This window comes from Sorex fumeus, unplaced genomic scaffold (assembly GCF_029834395.1).
Source record: "Sorex fumeus unplaced genomic scaffold, SorFum_2.1 ptg000044l, whole genome shotgun sequence".
NCBI classification, from domain to species: Eukaryota; Metazoa; Chordata; class Mammalia; order Eulipotyphla; family Soricidae; genus Sorex; species Sorex fumeus.
The window spans coordinates 20285351-20300490 of NW_026606101.1; the positions used below are offsets into that span (position 1 = coordinate 20285351).

At 43.3% G+C, this 15140-nt stretch overlaps 1 protein-coding gene across 4 annotated transcripts in view; it reads left to right on the plus strand.

The window, feature by feature from the left end:
- The window catches only part of PTPRA (protein tyrosine phosphatase receptor type A), a 140050-nt gene that overhangs the window by 91659 nt on the left and 33251 nt on the right, over positions 1–15140 (plus strand). For all 4 annotated transcript variants that reach the window (XM_056121203.1, XM_056121200.1, XM_056121201.1 and 1 more), the window contains 3 exons: positions 5703–5787; positions 7899–7972; positions 8178–8314. In XM_056121203.1, coding sequence (XP_055977178.1) covers positions 5703–5787; positions 7899–7972; positions 8178–8314 — 296 coding nt within the window. The remainder of the gene's footprint in view (positions 1–5702; positions 5788–7898; positions 7973–8177; positions 8315–15140) is intronic.

The window sequence follows — 15140 nt, forward strand, 5'->3', positions numbered from 1 at the left end:
CCCAGGTTTGATCCCTTGCATGCCCTATGGTCCCCAGAGTGCTGCCAGGAGTAATTCCTGAGTGCAAAGCCAGGAGTAGCCTCTGAGCCTCATAACGTGTGGCCCCAAAACAAAAAAGAGGTTTTTTCTAGTTGGAAATTTGCTAGTAAGATTTAGTAGGACAAGTGCCTAGTGCACATGCATAGTGCACACAATAGCCACTCATAACATCTAGTCTAAAATGATACCTGTGCAAGATTGAAGAGCCCTGGTATAAATTTAAAAACAATAACAAAAACAGTGGCATGTAGTGATAATTCTGAAATGAAATGAAAAGTATATAGAGTTTGAATGCTGTGGCCTCTTCTGTACAAGTAAGAAAGTTTAGGGCTGGAGCGATAGTACAGTGTGTAGGGTGTTTGCCTTGCACTCGCCAACCCAGGTTCAATCCCTGGCATCCCATATGGTCCCCCAAGCACTGCCAGGAGTTACTCCTGAGTGCAGAGCCAGGAATAACCCTTGAACATCGCTGGGTGTGACCCAAAAAGCTTTTACATAACAGAGTTTAACAATATATGCAATTAATTTTTTTTTAATTTGGGGACACCCTGCTCAGGGTTTGCTCCTTCCTCTGTGCTCAGGAGTAACTTGTGGCAGTGCTTTGGGGACCATATGTGGTAGGTATTGAGCATGGGATTGATCAGGTGCCAGGCAAGGGGCCAGCTCCAGTTCAAATCCCAGTAGCACCACCTTGAGGGATCCCTGAGCACAAAGCCTACTTTTTGCTACCTTCCAGATAAGCTATTAATTCGTTAGTAATGTTTCCATTTCTGGGGCCAGAGAGATAGTAAAGTGAGTAGGGCTTTTGCCTTGCATGAACCTGACCCAGGTTTGATCCCCAAGATCCCATGTAGTTCCCTAATCAATAATGGGTGTGGCTCAAAAACCAACCCCCTCCCCTCCAAAGAGATTATCTTGTCATTTCAATGTACTGTTATTGACACTTAACACATATTTAATGATAAATCTTTAATTCTGTTATTCAGTATAATACAGTATTTAGTGCTAGTTTTAGGTATATATGAGAAAGCAGATACATAATTCTTGCCACTGTAGCCTTTATAAGGATGGGACAATCTTTAATCAGTAACAGTCAGATAAATATACAGTTACAAAGTATGAGAGGCATTATTAAGGAAAACAACAGTGCTTTGTGACAATAATTTTTTAAAAATAGCCAGTGTTGGGGCTGGAGCCATAGCACAGCAAGTAGGGCGTTTGTCTTTAATGCACCCCACCCAGGTTCGATTCCCAGCATCCCATATGGTCCCCTGAGCACTGCCAGGAGTAATTCCTGTGCATTGCTGGGTGTAACCCCCTCCCCAAAATAGCCAGCATTGACTGAGTATATAATAAATGTTAGTTAACTGTACCAAGAGTTTTATATGGATATTCCCATTTAAGCTTTAGAATAACTAAGTCTACAGATAGGAAAACTCAGACTGAGGATCCTAATTTAGTATTGAGTCAGAAAAGACCCCTTTAGGGAAAGTAACACTTAAAACTGGGAGCTGATGACTAGCAGTTAGTCAGGCAAAGAATGGAAGATGGGGCTGGACCGATAGTACAGCCAGTAGGGCACTTGCCTTCCATGTATGTGACTGACTTGGGTCTGGTTCCTGGCATCCCATATGGTCTTCGAACACTGCCAGGAGTGATTCCCGAGTGTAGAGACTGGAGTAAGCCCAGAGCATTGCTGGGTGTAACCTCAAAACAAAGCAAACAAAAAAAGGATGATTATGTAAAACAAAAGGAATATATTTAAAGGCCGAAGGAGGGAATGAACTCAGTGTGAAAGAATGTCACTAACTAAAGGTTCATGAGCTAGTAAAGAGTGGAAGATGATAGGGTAAGAGGAGACCAAATGAGGGAGATTGTTGGCCAGGATAAGATTCTTGGATTTTATTCCAGAGTCTTGGGAAACCTTCTAGAGGTTTTATAGTAAGAGGCGATAGGATCTGATTTGCTTTCTTATATATTATTCTTCTTTGTGGAGAATGAGTTGTCAGAAGACAGACTTACTGGGGTCCATTTGTGAGTGGACAAAGATTTGGACTATATTGGCAGTCCAACAAAGTGAAACAAAATGGAAAATCAGCAGCAAATCTGAGGTGTTGGGTGTATTCCCAAAACACATTATTTGTGCAGCTGGAGGATTGGACATAGAGAATAAGCAGGAGAAAGAAAAGAAATTTCTACATCTCGTACCTTAACAGAGAAGGTAGATGCTAGTTATTGAAAGGTAAAGAAAAGATTTTACACACAGTTTTTTCACTACCAGTGAAAAAAGGTTTGTGATAGTGGTGGGGTAGCCTCTAAGCAGTGCTCAGGAAATCCGGGGCCCTTCTCAGTGATTCTCAGCCCACCAGACCTGTGGTTCAGTGTGAGGACATGAAAAATGGTGCTGTATGGTCCTGCTCAGATCCTGCAATGTCAGGAATTCCCAGGCCAACCTAGGGAGTGCTCAGGTACCTCCAGGTCATCACCCAGTGGTGTTCATCACCCATGTGATCTCAGGGATTGAACCAGGGTCAGCCACGTGCAAGGAATGCATTTTAAGCCTTCTATCTCTCTGGCTCCTGCCTGTGACATTTCAATTTTAATTTTTTTTTTTGGCTTTTTGGTTCATACCTGGGGATGCTCAGGGGTTACTCCTGGCTCTGCACTCAGAAATTACTCCTGGTGGTGCTTGGGGGACTGTATAGGATGCCAGGGATTGAACCCAGATCAGCCGCGTGCCCTACCCGCTGAACTATCGCTCCTGCCTGGCCTGTGAAATTTAAAGTGGAAATTGTGTGTAAGTAGTTGGAAAGTGAGATCAGAAAAGAGGCACTGCTACTCAATAAAAATGTGAGAATTGCTAGCATATCATTTGTACATCAGCCATTTGTCTGATCTGGCCAACTAGATACAGAGATGAGTGTCATGACCAAGTCCTGAGGGATTCAGATGTCAGTGATGTATTGGAAAAGGAACAAATAGTAAGAGACAATCAGATAAAGTTGCCAAGAGATAGTATGAAAATTAGAAGAGCACTTAGTCAGCCAGTTTTGTTGCTCATTTTAATATGAGATGCTTCTTATGTTTGAAAATTGCCATCAGCAAAGACATAAGGAGTAATAACTCCTAAAAAATTTATTTTTAATTCTCTATTCCTTGGGGCTGGAGAGATAGTAAAACTGGTAGGTGTCTTGCATATGGCCAACCTAGGTTCAATCCCTGGCTCCCCATATGGTTCCCCAGCCTGGCCAGGAGTTAGTCCTGAGCACAGAGCCAGGATGAGTCTCTGAGCACCACTGGATGTGTTCCTTCCCCCCAGAAGAAATCTACAGCCTCTACCCCATATCTGCCTCTAGCTGTTGATCTCCTTTTGTTTATGTTTCTTTATGAAAGAACTTCTTACCACAAAGAAGAAATTAGTATCTTGCTGACTCCTCATGACTGCTGCTTATGAGTCAGTTAAACTGATTTTTGAAAAGAGTGTATATCTGGTGTTCCTGCTCAAAACCTTCCAATCACACAGTATTAAACTGCATGAAAACATTTCCCTTTAGATTTGTCATTCACTGGTGTCCTTGATGGGGCTGGAGCGATAGCACAGCGGGTAGGGTGTTCGTCTTCCAAGCGGCCAACATGGCCGACCCGAGTTCGATTCCTCCGCCCCTCTCGGAGAGCCCGGCAAGCTACCGAGAGTATTCGATATGCCAAACACAGTAACAACAAAGTCTCCAATGGAGACATTACTGGGCCCGCTCGAGCAAATCGACCATCAACGGGAGGGCCTTTACCTTTACTTACCTTGGTGTCCTTGATGGGCAGTTTAAATAGATCTCTGAGTATAGGAGTCTAGCAAAATTGATTTAAGAATACCAGGAGGTTTGGGTTAGAGAAAACAACTGTTTTATAAGACAATTGTTCTGATGTGTTAGCTGTAAAGAGAGTCATTGGGCTATTGGAGGAGGGAAAATAAAATCTGGAAGACATCTTTGAGGTGACAGTATTGGCTATAGCGCAGAGCATACATGCAGGATTGGTCTTTGCATGTAGGAACATACCACCCCTTTTAGCAGGATACAAATGGAGATCATCACCACAAGCTCAGACTGGTGGTGTTTGTGCTAGAGTCAAGGAGCTGGTAGAGTGGAGAAAGAGGACTCAGTACCTTGTGAACTGCCATGAAAAAGACTTGAGTACTGATTGGAAATGGAGCTAGAACCTGTGGAATGGAGGGAAAGGTGCTATATGTCCAAGCCAGGTATTGACTTAGTTGGGGTTATGATAAAAGTAGCTGTGGGGTGGGGTTTGGAGTGATAGCACAGCAGGTTGGGCATTTGCCTTGCACATGGCCGATCTGGGTTCGATTCCCAGCATCCCATATGGTCCCCCGAGCACTGCCAGGAGTAATTCCTGAGTGTATGAGCTAGGAGTAACTCCTGTGCATCGCACTGTAGCACTGCCCTCCCATTGTTCATCAATTTGCTGTAGCGAGCCCAGTAACGTCTCCATTTTGAGACTTCTTGTTACTGTGTTTGGCATATTGAATACGTCATGGGTACCTTGCCAGGCTTTGCCGTGTAGGCGAGATACTCTCGGTAGCTTTCTGGGCTCTCCAAGAGGGGCAGAGGAATCGAACCCGGCTCGGCCAAGCTGGCTGCACACAAGGGAAATGCCCTACCGCTGTGCTGTCGCTGGGTGTGACCCAAAAACAAAAAAATTAAAAAGTAGCTGTGGGAAAAGAATATCCTAGGGCCAAGGAGTAAATTAAAGGGCTAGAGGTTATAATTTGCATATGGTGCCTTGGATTTGATCCCTGGCATCTTGGGGAGTAGCCCCTAAACATCCCACCAGGAGTAGCGCCCAAGCACCAGAGAGAGAGAGAGAGAGAGAAATCACTCAGCATTTTTTGGAAGACCCTAGTAATGTCTCCTTGTATAACTTAGGAATGATAAGGCTGGAGAGGTAGTACATTGAGTTAGGTACTTGCCTTGTATGCAACCAACCCAGGTTTGATTCCCAGTTTCTCATGTGATTTTTCGAGCACCGCCAGGAGTCATGCCTGATTGCAATGCCAGGAGTAACCCCTGAGAATTGCCGGGTGAAACCCAGAACCAATGGATAAATAAGGAAGAGTGTTCTCTGACAGGAAACCATTGGGGTATATATTTATGGCACTTGTCCTTGTCTCTTCCTCTCCCCTTTTCTTCTAGATGAAATCTAGAGAGAATAGATTGTTTCCATGCACACAGCTTGCCATTAGGATTGGATATATTCATGGTTTAAAATACTTAGATGAAAAAATAATAATAAAATAAAATACTTAGATTTTTTTTTTATGTGTCAAGCATAGCTCTAGGCTCTTTAGCAGTGAGTAAAGCAAAGCTTCTGCCTACAGTGAGTGCTCATGCTTCGGAGGGAAACATGTATATGTCAGAGACAGGGTAAGTCTGTCTTTCTAGGTCCTTGCACTGCTTCCCTCCATTAACCATGGGATGGGTAGCAGTGGGAGATTTTGTTTGTACCTCTGTGTCACTGTCATTTGTCCATGTCCTGCCATGAAAGAAGTATTAATTGAACCCTTTTGCTTCAGGAAGTTTCCCTGAGCTGCCAGTTCTAGCCCTCTGTTGCACATGATAATTCTGACATGTTTCTTCTCTTGATTTCAGATGAGACGCCAATTATTGCAGTGATGGTGGCCCTGTCCTCTCTGTTAGTGATTGTGTTCATTATCATAGTGCTATACATGTTAAGGTAAGCAAGGAAATGCTTAATCTGTAGTATCTTAGACTGTTTCAGTAGTGCTTCAGTTTCTCAGTAGTCTTAAGAACAATGAACAGGAAAGGCAAGTGTAGTCACTTTTAGTCTATTTATACTAAAATTCTGTTAGAAGTAGGAAGATGGAAGCTCTGGATGGAGCACTAGTACAGGGTTTAAGACACTTGCCTTGCATGCAGCTAACCCCAGTTCAATTTCCAGCACTACATGTGGTTCCCAAAGCCCTGCTAGGAGCGATCCCTGAGCTACAGAGCTAGGAATAAGGCAGAACCTTAACACAACATGTTGTGGTCCAGTAACAAAACAACAAAGTTCTGTATTTTCTTCCCCAAGATCCTGCCCCACCCTTTATTTGCTATCTATCTGAGCTCCTATTATTCAATTTCTGTTCAACTGAAGTTCAAGATGATGGTTGGGAGATTGAGATGAGAAGCCACAGTCAGTGTGATTACAGATGGGTATTTCAAGATCTTCAAATCTGACAGTATTGAAGTATCCTCTAAGAATGCCCCGGTAGATTGGCAAAAGCGACAGTACTGTGGGTAGCATGCTTGCCTTGCCCACAACCTACCAGGGTTCAATCCCTGGTACCACATATGGCCCCCAAGCACTGCCAGGAGTAAGCACAGAGCAATGCCAGTGTAACCCCCCCCCCCCAAAAAAAAGAACCCTCAACGAAACAAGAAATAGAGCAAACCACCAAGCCTCCAAATAACCCCAAGTAGGTTCTGTGGGATGAAACTCCTGCAACCTTCCCGGATTGGGGACAGTCAAGTTCCCTCCCTTCCTGCTGGGCCCAGCAGCAGCCACCACACCTAGCCTCCTCCACCATATAAACAGCCCAGCTTCCTCGCTCCTGCAGCACAGGCCTACATGCAAGCCATGTGACAACCCCTCTATGTTTCACAGTACTGACAGCCCAGTAGAAGCACAGCAAATTTGATGGGGAAATTGCACAGAAGACCACCAAGCTCAATGAGCAAAAACTAATACAGAAGGCTCAACTAGCACCAAACAGCTCAGTAAATCCTCAGACAGTGACTCTACTAACACTATTGTGAGATATAACAATTCCCACAAATTCACTTTTATTAATCTATTTTCTGGTCATTCCATTTGCTATTTTGTTGTAACAAGCAATATGAAGTAAATCTTGCTTAGGTCTGCTACGGGGGAGATTTGAGAGGGGTGAAAAACTGGGGCAGTGATGGAGGGAAGTGTGCACTGGTGGTGAGCTGGTGTTGGAACATTGAATGCCTGAAACACCTATATTATGAACAACTTGGTAATCACAGTGTTTTAATTTAACAAAAGAAAAGAAAACAGAAATAGCTCCAATGGAGATTACATGCTCAACCAGGCCTACTTGAAACTTCCCCAACCCCCCTTGGTGGCCCCCAGCCTGGGCTGCTAAACTGAACCATGTAAGTCATGAGCATTACAGGGTACTCTAAGATTGTTCCTGCTCAAAATCAGGAGCAAAGACAAGGAAAATGAACCCAAGGGAGAGGAGAAGGTGCATTGATTGGGTTTAACTCTGGCCTTCTATATATATGGATCCACCTGTTTTGTGCTCTCTTTTCTCCTGGAGAAATTTTTAAAAAAAGGGGGGGGGGATCTTTATACTTCTATGGTTTGGCAGGTGTCTCTGCCGTTCCACTAGGAGAGTTCTTGCCAGACCTATGCTTACTCAGTCTTAAGTTCTGGGCTTCTCCCCCAGGCTACCAGGTTGCACTAGGAAATAGCAGGATTTTTGTTTGATGTGCTTTTCCTGTCTCTTCCCACTGTATTCCATTCATTCTTCCCTTCTCACCTGGTGTTGCTGTAATTTCCAGTGAGTCCTGAAACGAGGACTGCATGGTGGCTCCTGGGCTGGGTTTTTTGTGTACTGAGGGTGAGTAGGAACATTCTAAGGCACTCAGCCACCACGAAATGGAGCTGCTTCAGCAGGGCCTGTCTCTTAACAAGCCTGATTACTTGATAAAGATGATCTTAAAAAGCTGAGTTAATAGGTAGAACTATAAAGTCAGTGACTGACTTCCTCTGCCGCTATGCTTAGTTTATCACTGTGAACCTTTTCTCATTAGGTTTAAGAAATACAAGCAAGCTGGGAGTCATTCTAATTCTTTCCGCTTATCCAACGGTCGCACTGAGGATGTGGGTAAGCCACCCTTTAAGGCATGGGGAACCTTCATGGAAAAGAATATTGGGGGATTTCTCATCCATTTAAAAGGAAAAACAAATGGAGAGAGCACCTCTAGCTCTTGGGAGTCCTGTTCCATTAGGTGGAATTTCACATTTAATTTCTTGAGAAAGGGCTGGGCCCCTGAAGGTACCTAACACACCTTCGCTCTTGTACACTGCAGAACCCCAGAGTGTACCACTTCTGGCCAGGTCCCCCAGCACTAACAGGAAGTACCCACCCCTGCCTGTGGACAAGTTGGAAGAGGAAATCAACCGGCGAATGGCAGATGATAATAAGCTCTTCAGAGAGGAATTCAACGTGAGTTCTGTCAAGATTGGTATACCAACAGGGGGATGGCAAACCAAGGTCAGACTTTTTGAGTCATGCGGTAGTAAACAAGTTTCTAATAGATAAAAAGGTGAGAAATGTTTACCAAGGTAATCTGAGTCCTCTCCTGTGTGATCATTGACAGGAAGTGAAAAATGATTTGCCTCACCTTCCTCACCTGCTTATCTATCCATCCACTCATGCATCCATCCATTCATCCTCTCATCTGTTATTTCTTTTGTTTGATTAAAGTTCTTATCAAATCTCTAATGTCTACCAGGTAGCACTCTAGATACTGTGAATTTGATGAGGATAAAAAATGGATCCAATTCCTACTCAGGAATTCACTGTTCAGTAAGGAAAACCATCAAACAACAAAGTAACTTTTAAGTTCAAACAGCAGTTACAATTCACAGAGAATTGTTATGCACTGGTTGCAGGTGGCCTTTTAGAGTCCAGGGCAGGATCAAGAGGAGTAAATAGATCATTGTGGAAAATGCGAACCATAGTGATTGCAGAGAACTGGTCTCATCCTGGGTGTTTAAGCCTGCGGTTACATAATGCCCTCTGTAAAGTAGAACGTGATTGTTATTCTATCAATTGGTGATCTCAGCCAGCCAGTTCTGATTCCAGATCAGAAAATGATCTTTCAGTTGAGACCTAATTATAGGCAAGTGCACCAGGAAAAAGCGGATGGGGAGCAATCCAGGCACTGGAAATAGCAGAAGCAGACTTATCAGTAATGAGGATAGGATAGGTGAGGAACATGCAAACTCAAAAAGTTAAAACAGGTTTGTGTGTGTTTGAAGGGCAAAGTGCCCCACTGGAGTAGTTAGAGGTGGAACTAGATGACTGGGCCAGGCCGTAGATCTCATTTTTTCATGAGAGAATTAGAAAACCACGGACCAGTCAGTTTGTATTTTGGAACAAAATGGCTCTGGCTCATCTCTTAAGAATCACATCTGGGGAGACCAGAATAGATTCTGGGAATATAGGCAGTAAATTTTTTTTTCTTGTGTGTTTCCTTTTATTGGTGAGGAAAACCGAAAAAAACTTTTGGAGACTTCCCATGTCATATATTCCATCTCAAGTCAGTTATAGAAATGATATATAGATTGTTTCTTGTTGCAACTGAAGGATTACAAATGGCTTTACCAATCCAGATTATTTTTGAGTCATGTGGATAAGCATACAAGCCCACAGAATAGGAACCCTAATCGCAGGAAGGAAAAGAGGAAGCCATTTACATCTGTTTGTCCACTGAATAGCTCAAGGAAATAGAGAGTAATGAAGTAAAACTTGCATTTTGACAAGAATCACGTTTTGTGATATGGAGAATAGAGGGAACGACTAAAGCAGTATATTCAGATTTATGGTTTATGGAATCCCCTAACAGTTGGCGATGTGCATTTGTAGTTATTTTTGATATCTAATATCTTGGGGGCTTACTGTAGCCTGTCCTCCCATTGTTCATTGATTTGCTCTAGTGGGCCCAGTAATGTCTTCATTTTGAGACTTGTTGTTACTGTGTTTGGCATATCGAATACGTCATGGGTAGCTTGCCAGGCTTTGCTGTGCAGGCGAGATACTCTCGGTAGTTTGCCGGGCTCTCCGAGAGGGCGGAGGAATGGAACCGGGCTCGGCCAGGCTGGCTGTGCGCAAGGCAAACGCCCTACCGCTGTGCTATTGCTCCAGCCCCAGAATGTGAGAGCGATCTGGCTGCGACATCTGTCACCCCATTGATCGCCAGGTTTGATTCGGCTGATCTGGCTGGCTAGGCGGGTGTCCCCTTCCTCCCTCACCGCTCCATGTGCGTCCCTCCCGAAGCCCCACACTCGGTCGAAGAGGACGGCCTTCCCCGAATAGAGACGGACCGGTCTTTGGTCGAGGGTATACGAGTAGCTGCGCTCCCTTGCTAGAACCTCCAAACAGGGGCTTACAATCTCCATTAAAGCTCTGTGCTAAACCAGGAAACTTTATCATGCTGACTGGATCAAGATCTTGTCCCCAAATGTAAAGTTTCTCCTCATGTTTCTCCTGCTCAGCCTTAATACAGACATTTAGAAACTCATAGACTCCTACCACAACCAATTTTTCTGTGACTTCTGTCAACTAAGGAGGCTTTTCTGGTCACAAATAAATTGCCCCTGGATTTCCAGCATGTTATATGTGCTGTTCCCAAAATGGCTCAATTAATACCACACCTTCTGAATGGAGGTTTCAAAGAGCAGCAAGCAACTTAACCTTCATCTCAGAGGGGAAATCGTGACTTGCCGTAGGACTATGACTTTCAGCAAACTTGAGGTAGCAAACCTTTTTATTTATTTTACTAAATTTAATGCATGCGTATAAAATTTACAACTCCCTACTCTTCAAGTCCTATCAGTTTGACATCATCAGTCTAGTCAGATGATGTCATTTGAAATAAAAATCCCAGTGAGTCAGGTCACAGCAAATAGGTGTCAGGGTCTATATCACTGGGGTGAGAAAGGAAAACTTTCATTCAGTCTTTGTAAAGGGGAAGAAACTTTTTATTTATCTCATTAAAAACTTTTGTTTTTGTTTGCTTTGGGGCCACACCTTGTGGTGCTCTAGGCTGTGCACTTGGGGATGGAACCCAGGTTGGCAACATGCAAGGAAAGTGCCTTGCCCACTGTACTAACTCTCCGGCCTTCATTAAAAGCTGATTTGTAGATACTGAGCATTATCATAACTGTAGGAAATAGAATATACAACTTTGCTAAACAACAGTTAATTGATAACTCTGAACATACCATCAGATAATTTAATAACCACAGGTATTTAAATTATCTCAGGATTATTGTATAACTTTTGAGTTTCTGTAGCACTTAGCATCTCCTTTACTCAGATAGGGACTTAGGCAATTGCTCTAAACCACTTTTATTTGTTCCTGCTGTTTGTCTATTAAAATGTTTAGAGCTGGTATGAGTATTCAGTTGTTTGCTGTAGAGATCTGTTTCAAAACATACATTGGGAAAGACATAATTCCTAATGTGAAGCTAATTCAGACTAAAATCCCTACCGTTGTTTGGTCTGCAAAGACTCCATTCTAACTAGCTCAAATTAGTGGCATCTGGGATTCCTGGAAATTAGCTCAAGACCAGAACCCCAGTAGAACCCAAAAGATATATTTTCAGGTTCACCAAGATAAATGGCTGTCAATTTTTTTTTTTAGGGATGATAAGGAAGGTTTCTTCTTCTTTTTTTTTTTTTTTTTTTTTTTTTTTTTGTCTTTTTTGTCACACCCAGCGATGCCCAGGGTTTACTTCTGGCTCTGCACTCAGGAATTACTCCTGGAGGTGCTCTGGTGAACCATATGGGATGCTGGGGATCAAACCTGGGTCGGCTGTATGCAAGGCAAATGCCCTTCCTAATGTCCTATCTTCCGGCCCCGGAAGAAGTTTTCATGTATGTAAGTGTTCCTATGCCATAGCAGGGTTCTTCATTCTCATCACCCACCATTGAAAGATTCTGGGTTTGTGAACTCACCCAGACCTGGATGAGAAGTGACCATTTCTCTACCATACAGTCTAATTAGGGCAGACCTGGGCTGGTTCAGCTTAGCTCGCCTCACTGCCTACCACTTTCATTTCTGGGATCAATGAATTATTCATAATCTGAATTATGTGAACCTGATAACTGTCATTTCTGATGTTCCTTCCATCATATTAAAATAAGTAACCTTGTTTGGGGGTCCAGAGAAATAGTACAGGGGTTAAAGGCATCTGCCTTGCTTGCAGCTGTCTCCAGTTTAATTCCCAGCACCTCCTGGGGTCCACTGAACCTACAGCCAGAAGTAGATCCTTAACACCGCTGGTTGTGGTCTGATCCACCCTGCTCCATCCCCGAAAAAAATCATCCCATTTTGAAGTCCATACTTTCCTCTCCAGTATAATCAAAGCACATGTTGGTTCCATCAGGAATATGATGAAGGTGTTGGTTGGAAGGTCGAGTTGGAAGGATCCCGTGTAACATTGCTCTCCTCTAATGTGCTAAAGTTTTTCTATTTTTCTGTTGTAGCCTATTGCCTTATTCCAGGTTTCTTGGGCTAGCCTTGTTCACCATACCATAACCAGCATTTTGTCCTTAACTAAAAAATATGCTCTGCCTTCTTTGGTGTAATATCCCCCAAATCTGTATCAACAACTTATTTCTGTAATTTTTAATGATCCAAATCAGTAAATTCCTGTGTTTTGTTTTAGGTATTAGCTCTGTCCTTTTCTCCCTTGTTTACATATGTCACTTTGAAGATCAGGTTATGCTTGTTTTCTTTTTGGGGGCGGGGCGGGGACACACCTGACTCTGCAGCCATGAATCACTCCTGGTGGTTCTTAGGGAACCATATGAGATGCCAAGGATCAGACCCGGATCGACTGCATGCAAGGCAAAAGCCCTACCCACTGTACTATTACTCCAGCCCAGTCTGGTTATGCTTGTGTATCCTGATCATCCAGGAGTGATAAGAGATTGGTGTGGGCCAGATAAGCTCAGTGGGCTGAAGGCATGTTTTGCGTGCAGTAGCCCTTGGTTAGATCCCAGCACATTTAGTTCCCCAGGCAACTCCTAGTGTGACTCAGAAAAGCAAAAATCAAAGGAAAAACGAAAGATAATTGTCAACAGTTCTAATGTGAAAGTTAGATATGTTTAAGAACATAGTAGAAAATTTTAGAAGTTAATTTTCTCAAATTCCTTTCCATATCATTTCAGTTGTCTAACTTAAAGCCATTTTTCAATGAGTAATTTAAATTTAGGGAAGATGTGAATTATATTGATATTAAAATCTAGCAAATCAATACCAAACCAAGGGATAGCATAAAATCCAGGAAAGCAGGCCAGAGAGATAGTAGTACAGCAGATAGGGCACTTACCTTGCACAAAATTGATCTGAGTTTAATCCCCAGCACCACATATGGTCCCCTAAGCACCACCAGATGTGACCCAAAACCGAAAAATCAAATCCAGCAAATAAAAAAAAGCAATTGATATTAAAGTTAACGGAATTCTCAAATATTCATATTTGGTTCCGCAGGATGCAAAGCATGGTCATAGGAGTGCCTTTTGTTGTTGTTGTTGTTTGTTTGGGGGCCTCCTGAGCACTGTTCAGAGAGTCTGAGAGAGACCCTTCCCAGCGGTTCTCAGACGGGTAGTTCAGTATGAAAGGCCAAGGGGCTGGAGTACAGCATGTAGGGCACATGGCTGACCCAGGTTTGATTCCTGGCTTCCCATATGGTCTCCTGTGAACTGCCAGCAGTGATTCCTGAGTGCAGAGCCAGGAGTAAGCCCTGAGCACCTCTGGGTGAGGCCCCCAAACCATAAAAAAAGGTATATGTAGGAAAAGCCAAGGATACAGTGCTTTTCAGGCATGATTTTTTTCTGGACCCTGAGGGGTAGAGGGACTTGAGTCTTATGCTATCTATGGAAATGAGTATTTGATATTGGAGGTGGACTTTTTCTTACTTTGTTATCTAGTATTAAGGAATCCTCTTTGGTTTCAACATTTCTCATCTTTTATTTAGTAGTCCCTCCCCCTCCTTTATTACCTGTTTCAACATATCCCAGGTAACTACAGGCAGTATCTGAAGTATCTGTTACACAGTTTTGAGCTACGTTTCTCATCCTGGGAATTAACAGTTCTTTTCCTGGGTTCAATTCCTCCACCCCTCTCGGAGAGCCCGGCAAGCTACCGAGAGTATTGAGCCTGCGCCCGGCAAAGCCTGGTAAGCTACCCGTGACGTATTCAATATGCCAAACACAGTAACAACCAGTCTCACAATGGAGACTTTACTGGGCCCACTCGAGCAAATCGAAGGACAACGGGAGGACAGTGCTACAGTGCTTTCCCCTTCATCTGAACCCAAAAATTAAGTTCATATCACCTGCGTTTTTCTAAATGGACTTTGAACTGCAGCCCATTCTCTGTGGTACTACTAGCTGTTAAGCTGGTTGAGCTCTTTCATATGAAAACAAAAGAAGTTGACAAGTTAAGCACAAAATCAGGTGGTGTAGTTGGGAAAACACTGGGAGGCTGGCAGAACCAGAAACTGTATTAGACTACACAGCCTTGGGTAGAGGAAGCCGCACCCAGGGCTTCCTAGAGAAACCTGTGTCTTCATGGATTTCAAAATCCTGGGAAATAGAATCCATTTGTCATAGTTTGGGTCAGATATTGATTATGCTTGAATCAGTCAGCACTGGGAAAGGAAAAGAGTAATAATAACAACACAGAACAAAATACTCCCAATTTGTGCATTCTATCACAGAATACTCTTTCAGTTGTGGAAACCAAACAGAACATAAGTTCAGACACCAGAATAGTTAACAAGATAGTAAATACATTAACATATTAAATATGTCTGACAAATGATGCTGAAGGAAAATGGGCAATTGGAAAAAACAGAATTTTTCACATAGAATTTTTCATACTATAAAAGAGCTTCAGGGCCAGAGAGAGAGCACGGTGGGGAGGGCACTTGCCTTGCACATGGCAGGCCCAGGCTCTATCCAGGCATCCCATCTGGTTCCCCAGGCACCATCAAGAGTAATTTCTGAGTACAGAGGCAGGAGTAACCTCTGGTCACAGATGTCATCACAGTGTGGCCCCAAAAAAAGTAATCGCAGCTGTGGGGGGGGGACAAAAAAAGTTTCTACTAATTTATGAACTGTCACTGTCACTGTCCTCCCGTTGTTCATCGATTTGCCCAAGCGAGCCCAATAACATTGTGAGACTTGTTACTGTGTTTGGCATATTGAATATGCCACGGGTAGCTTGCCAGGCTTTGCCATGCGGGCAAGATAC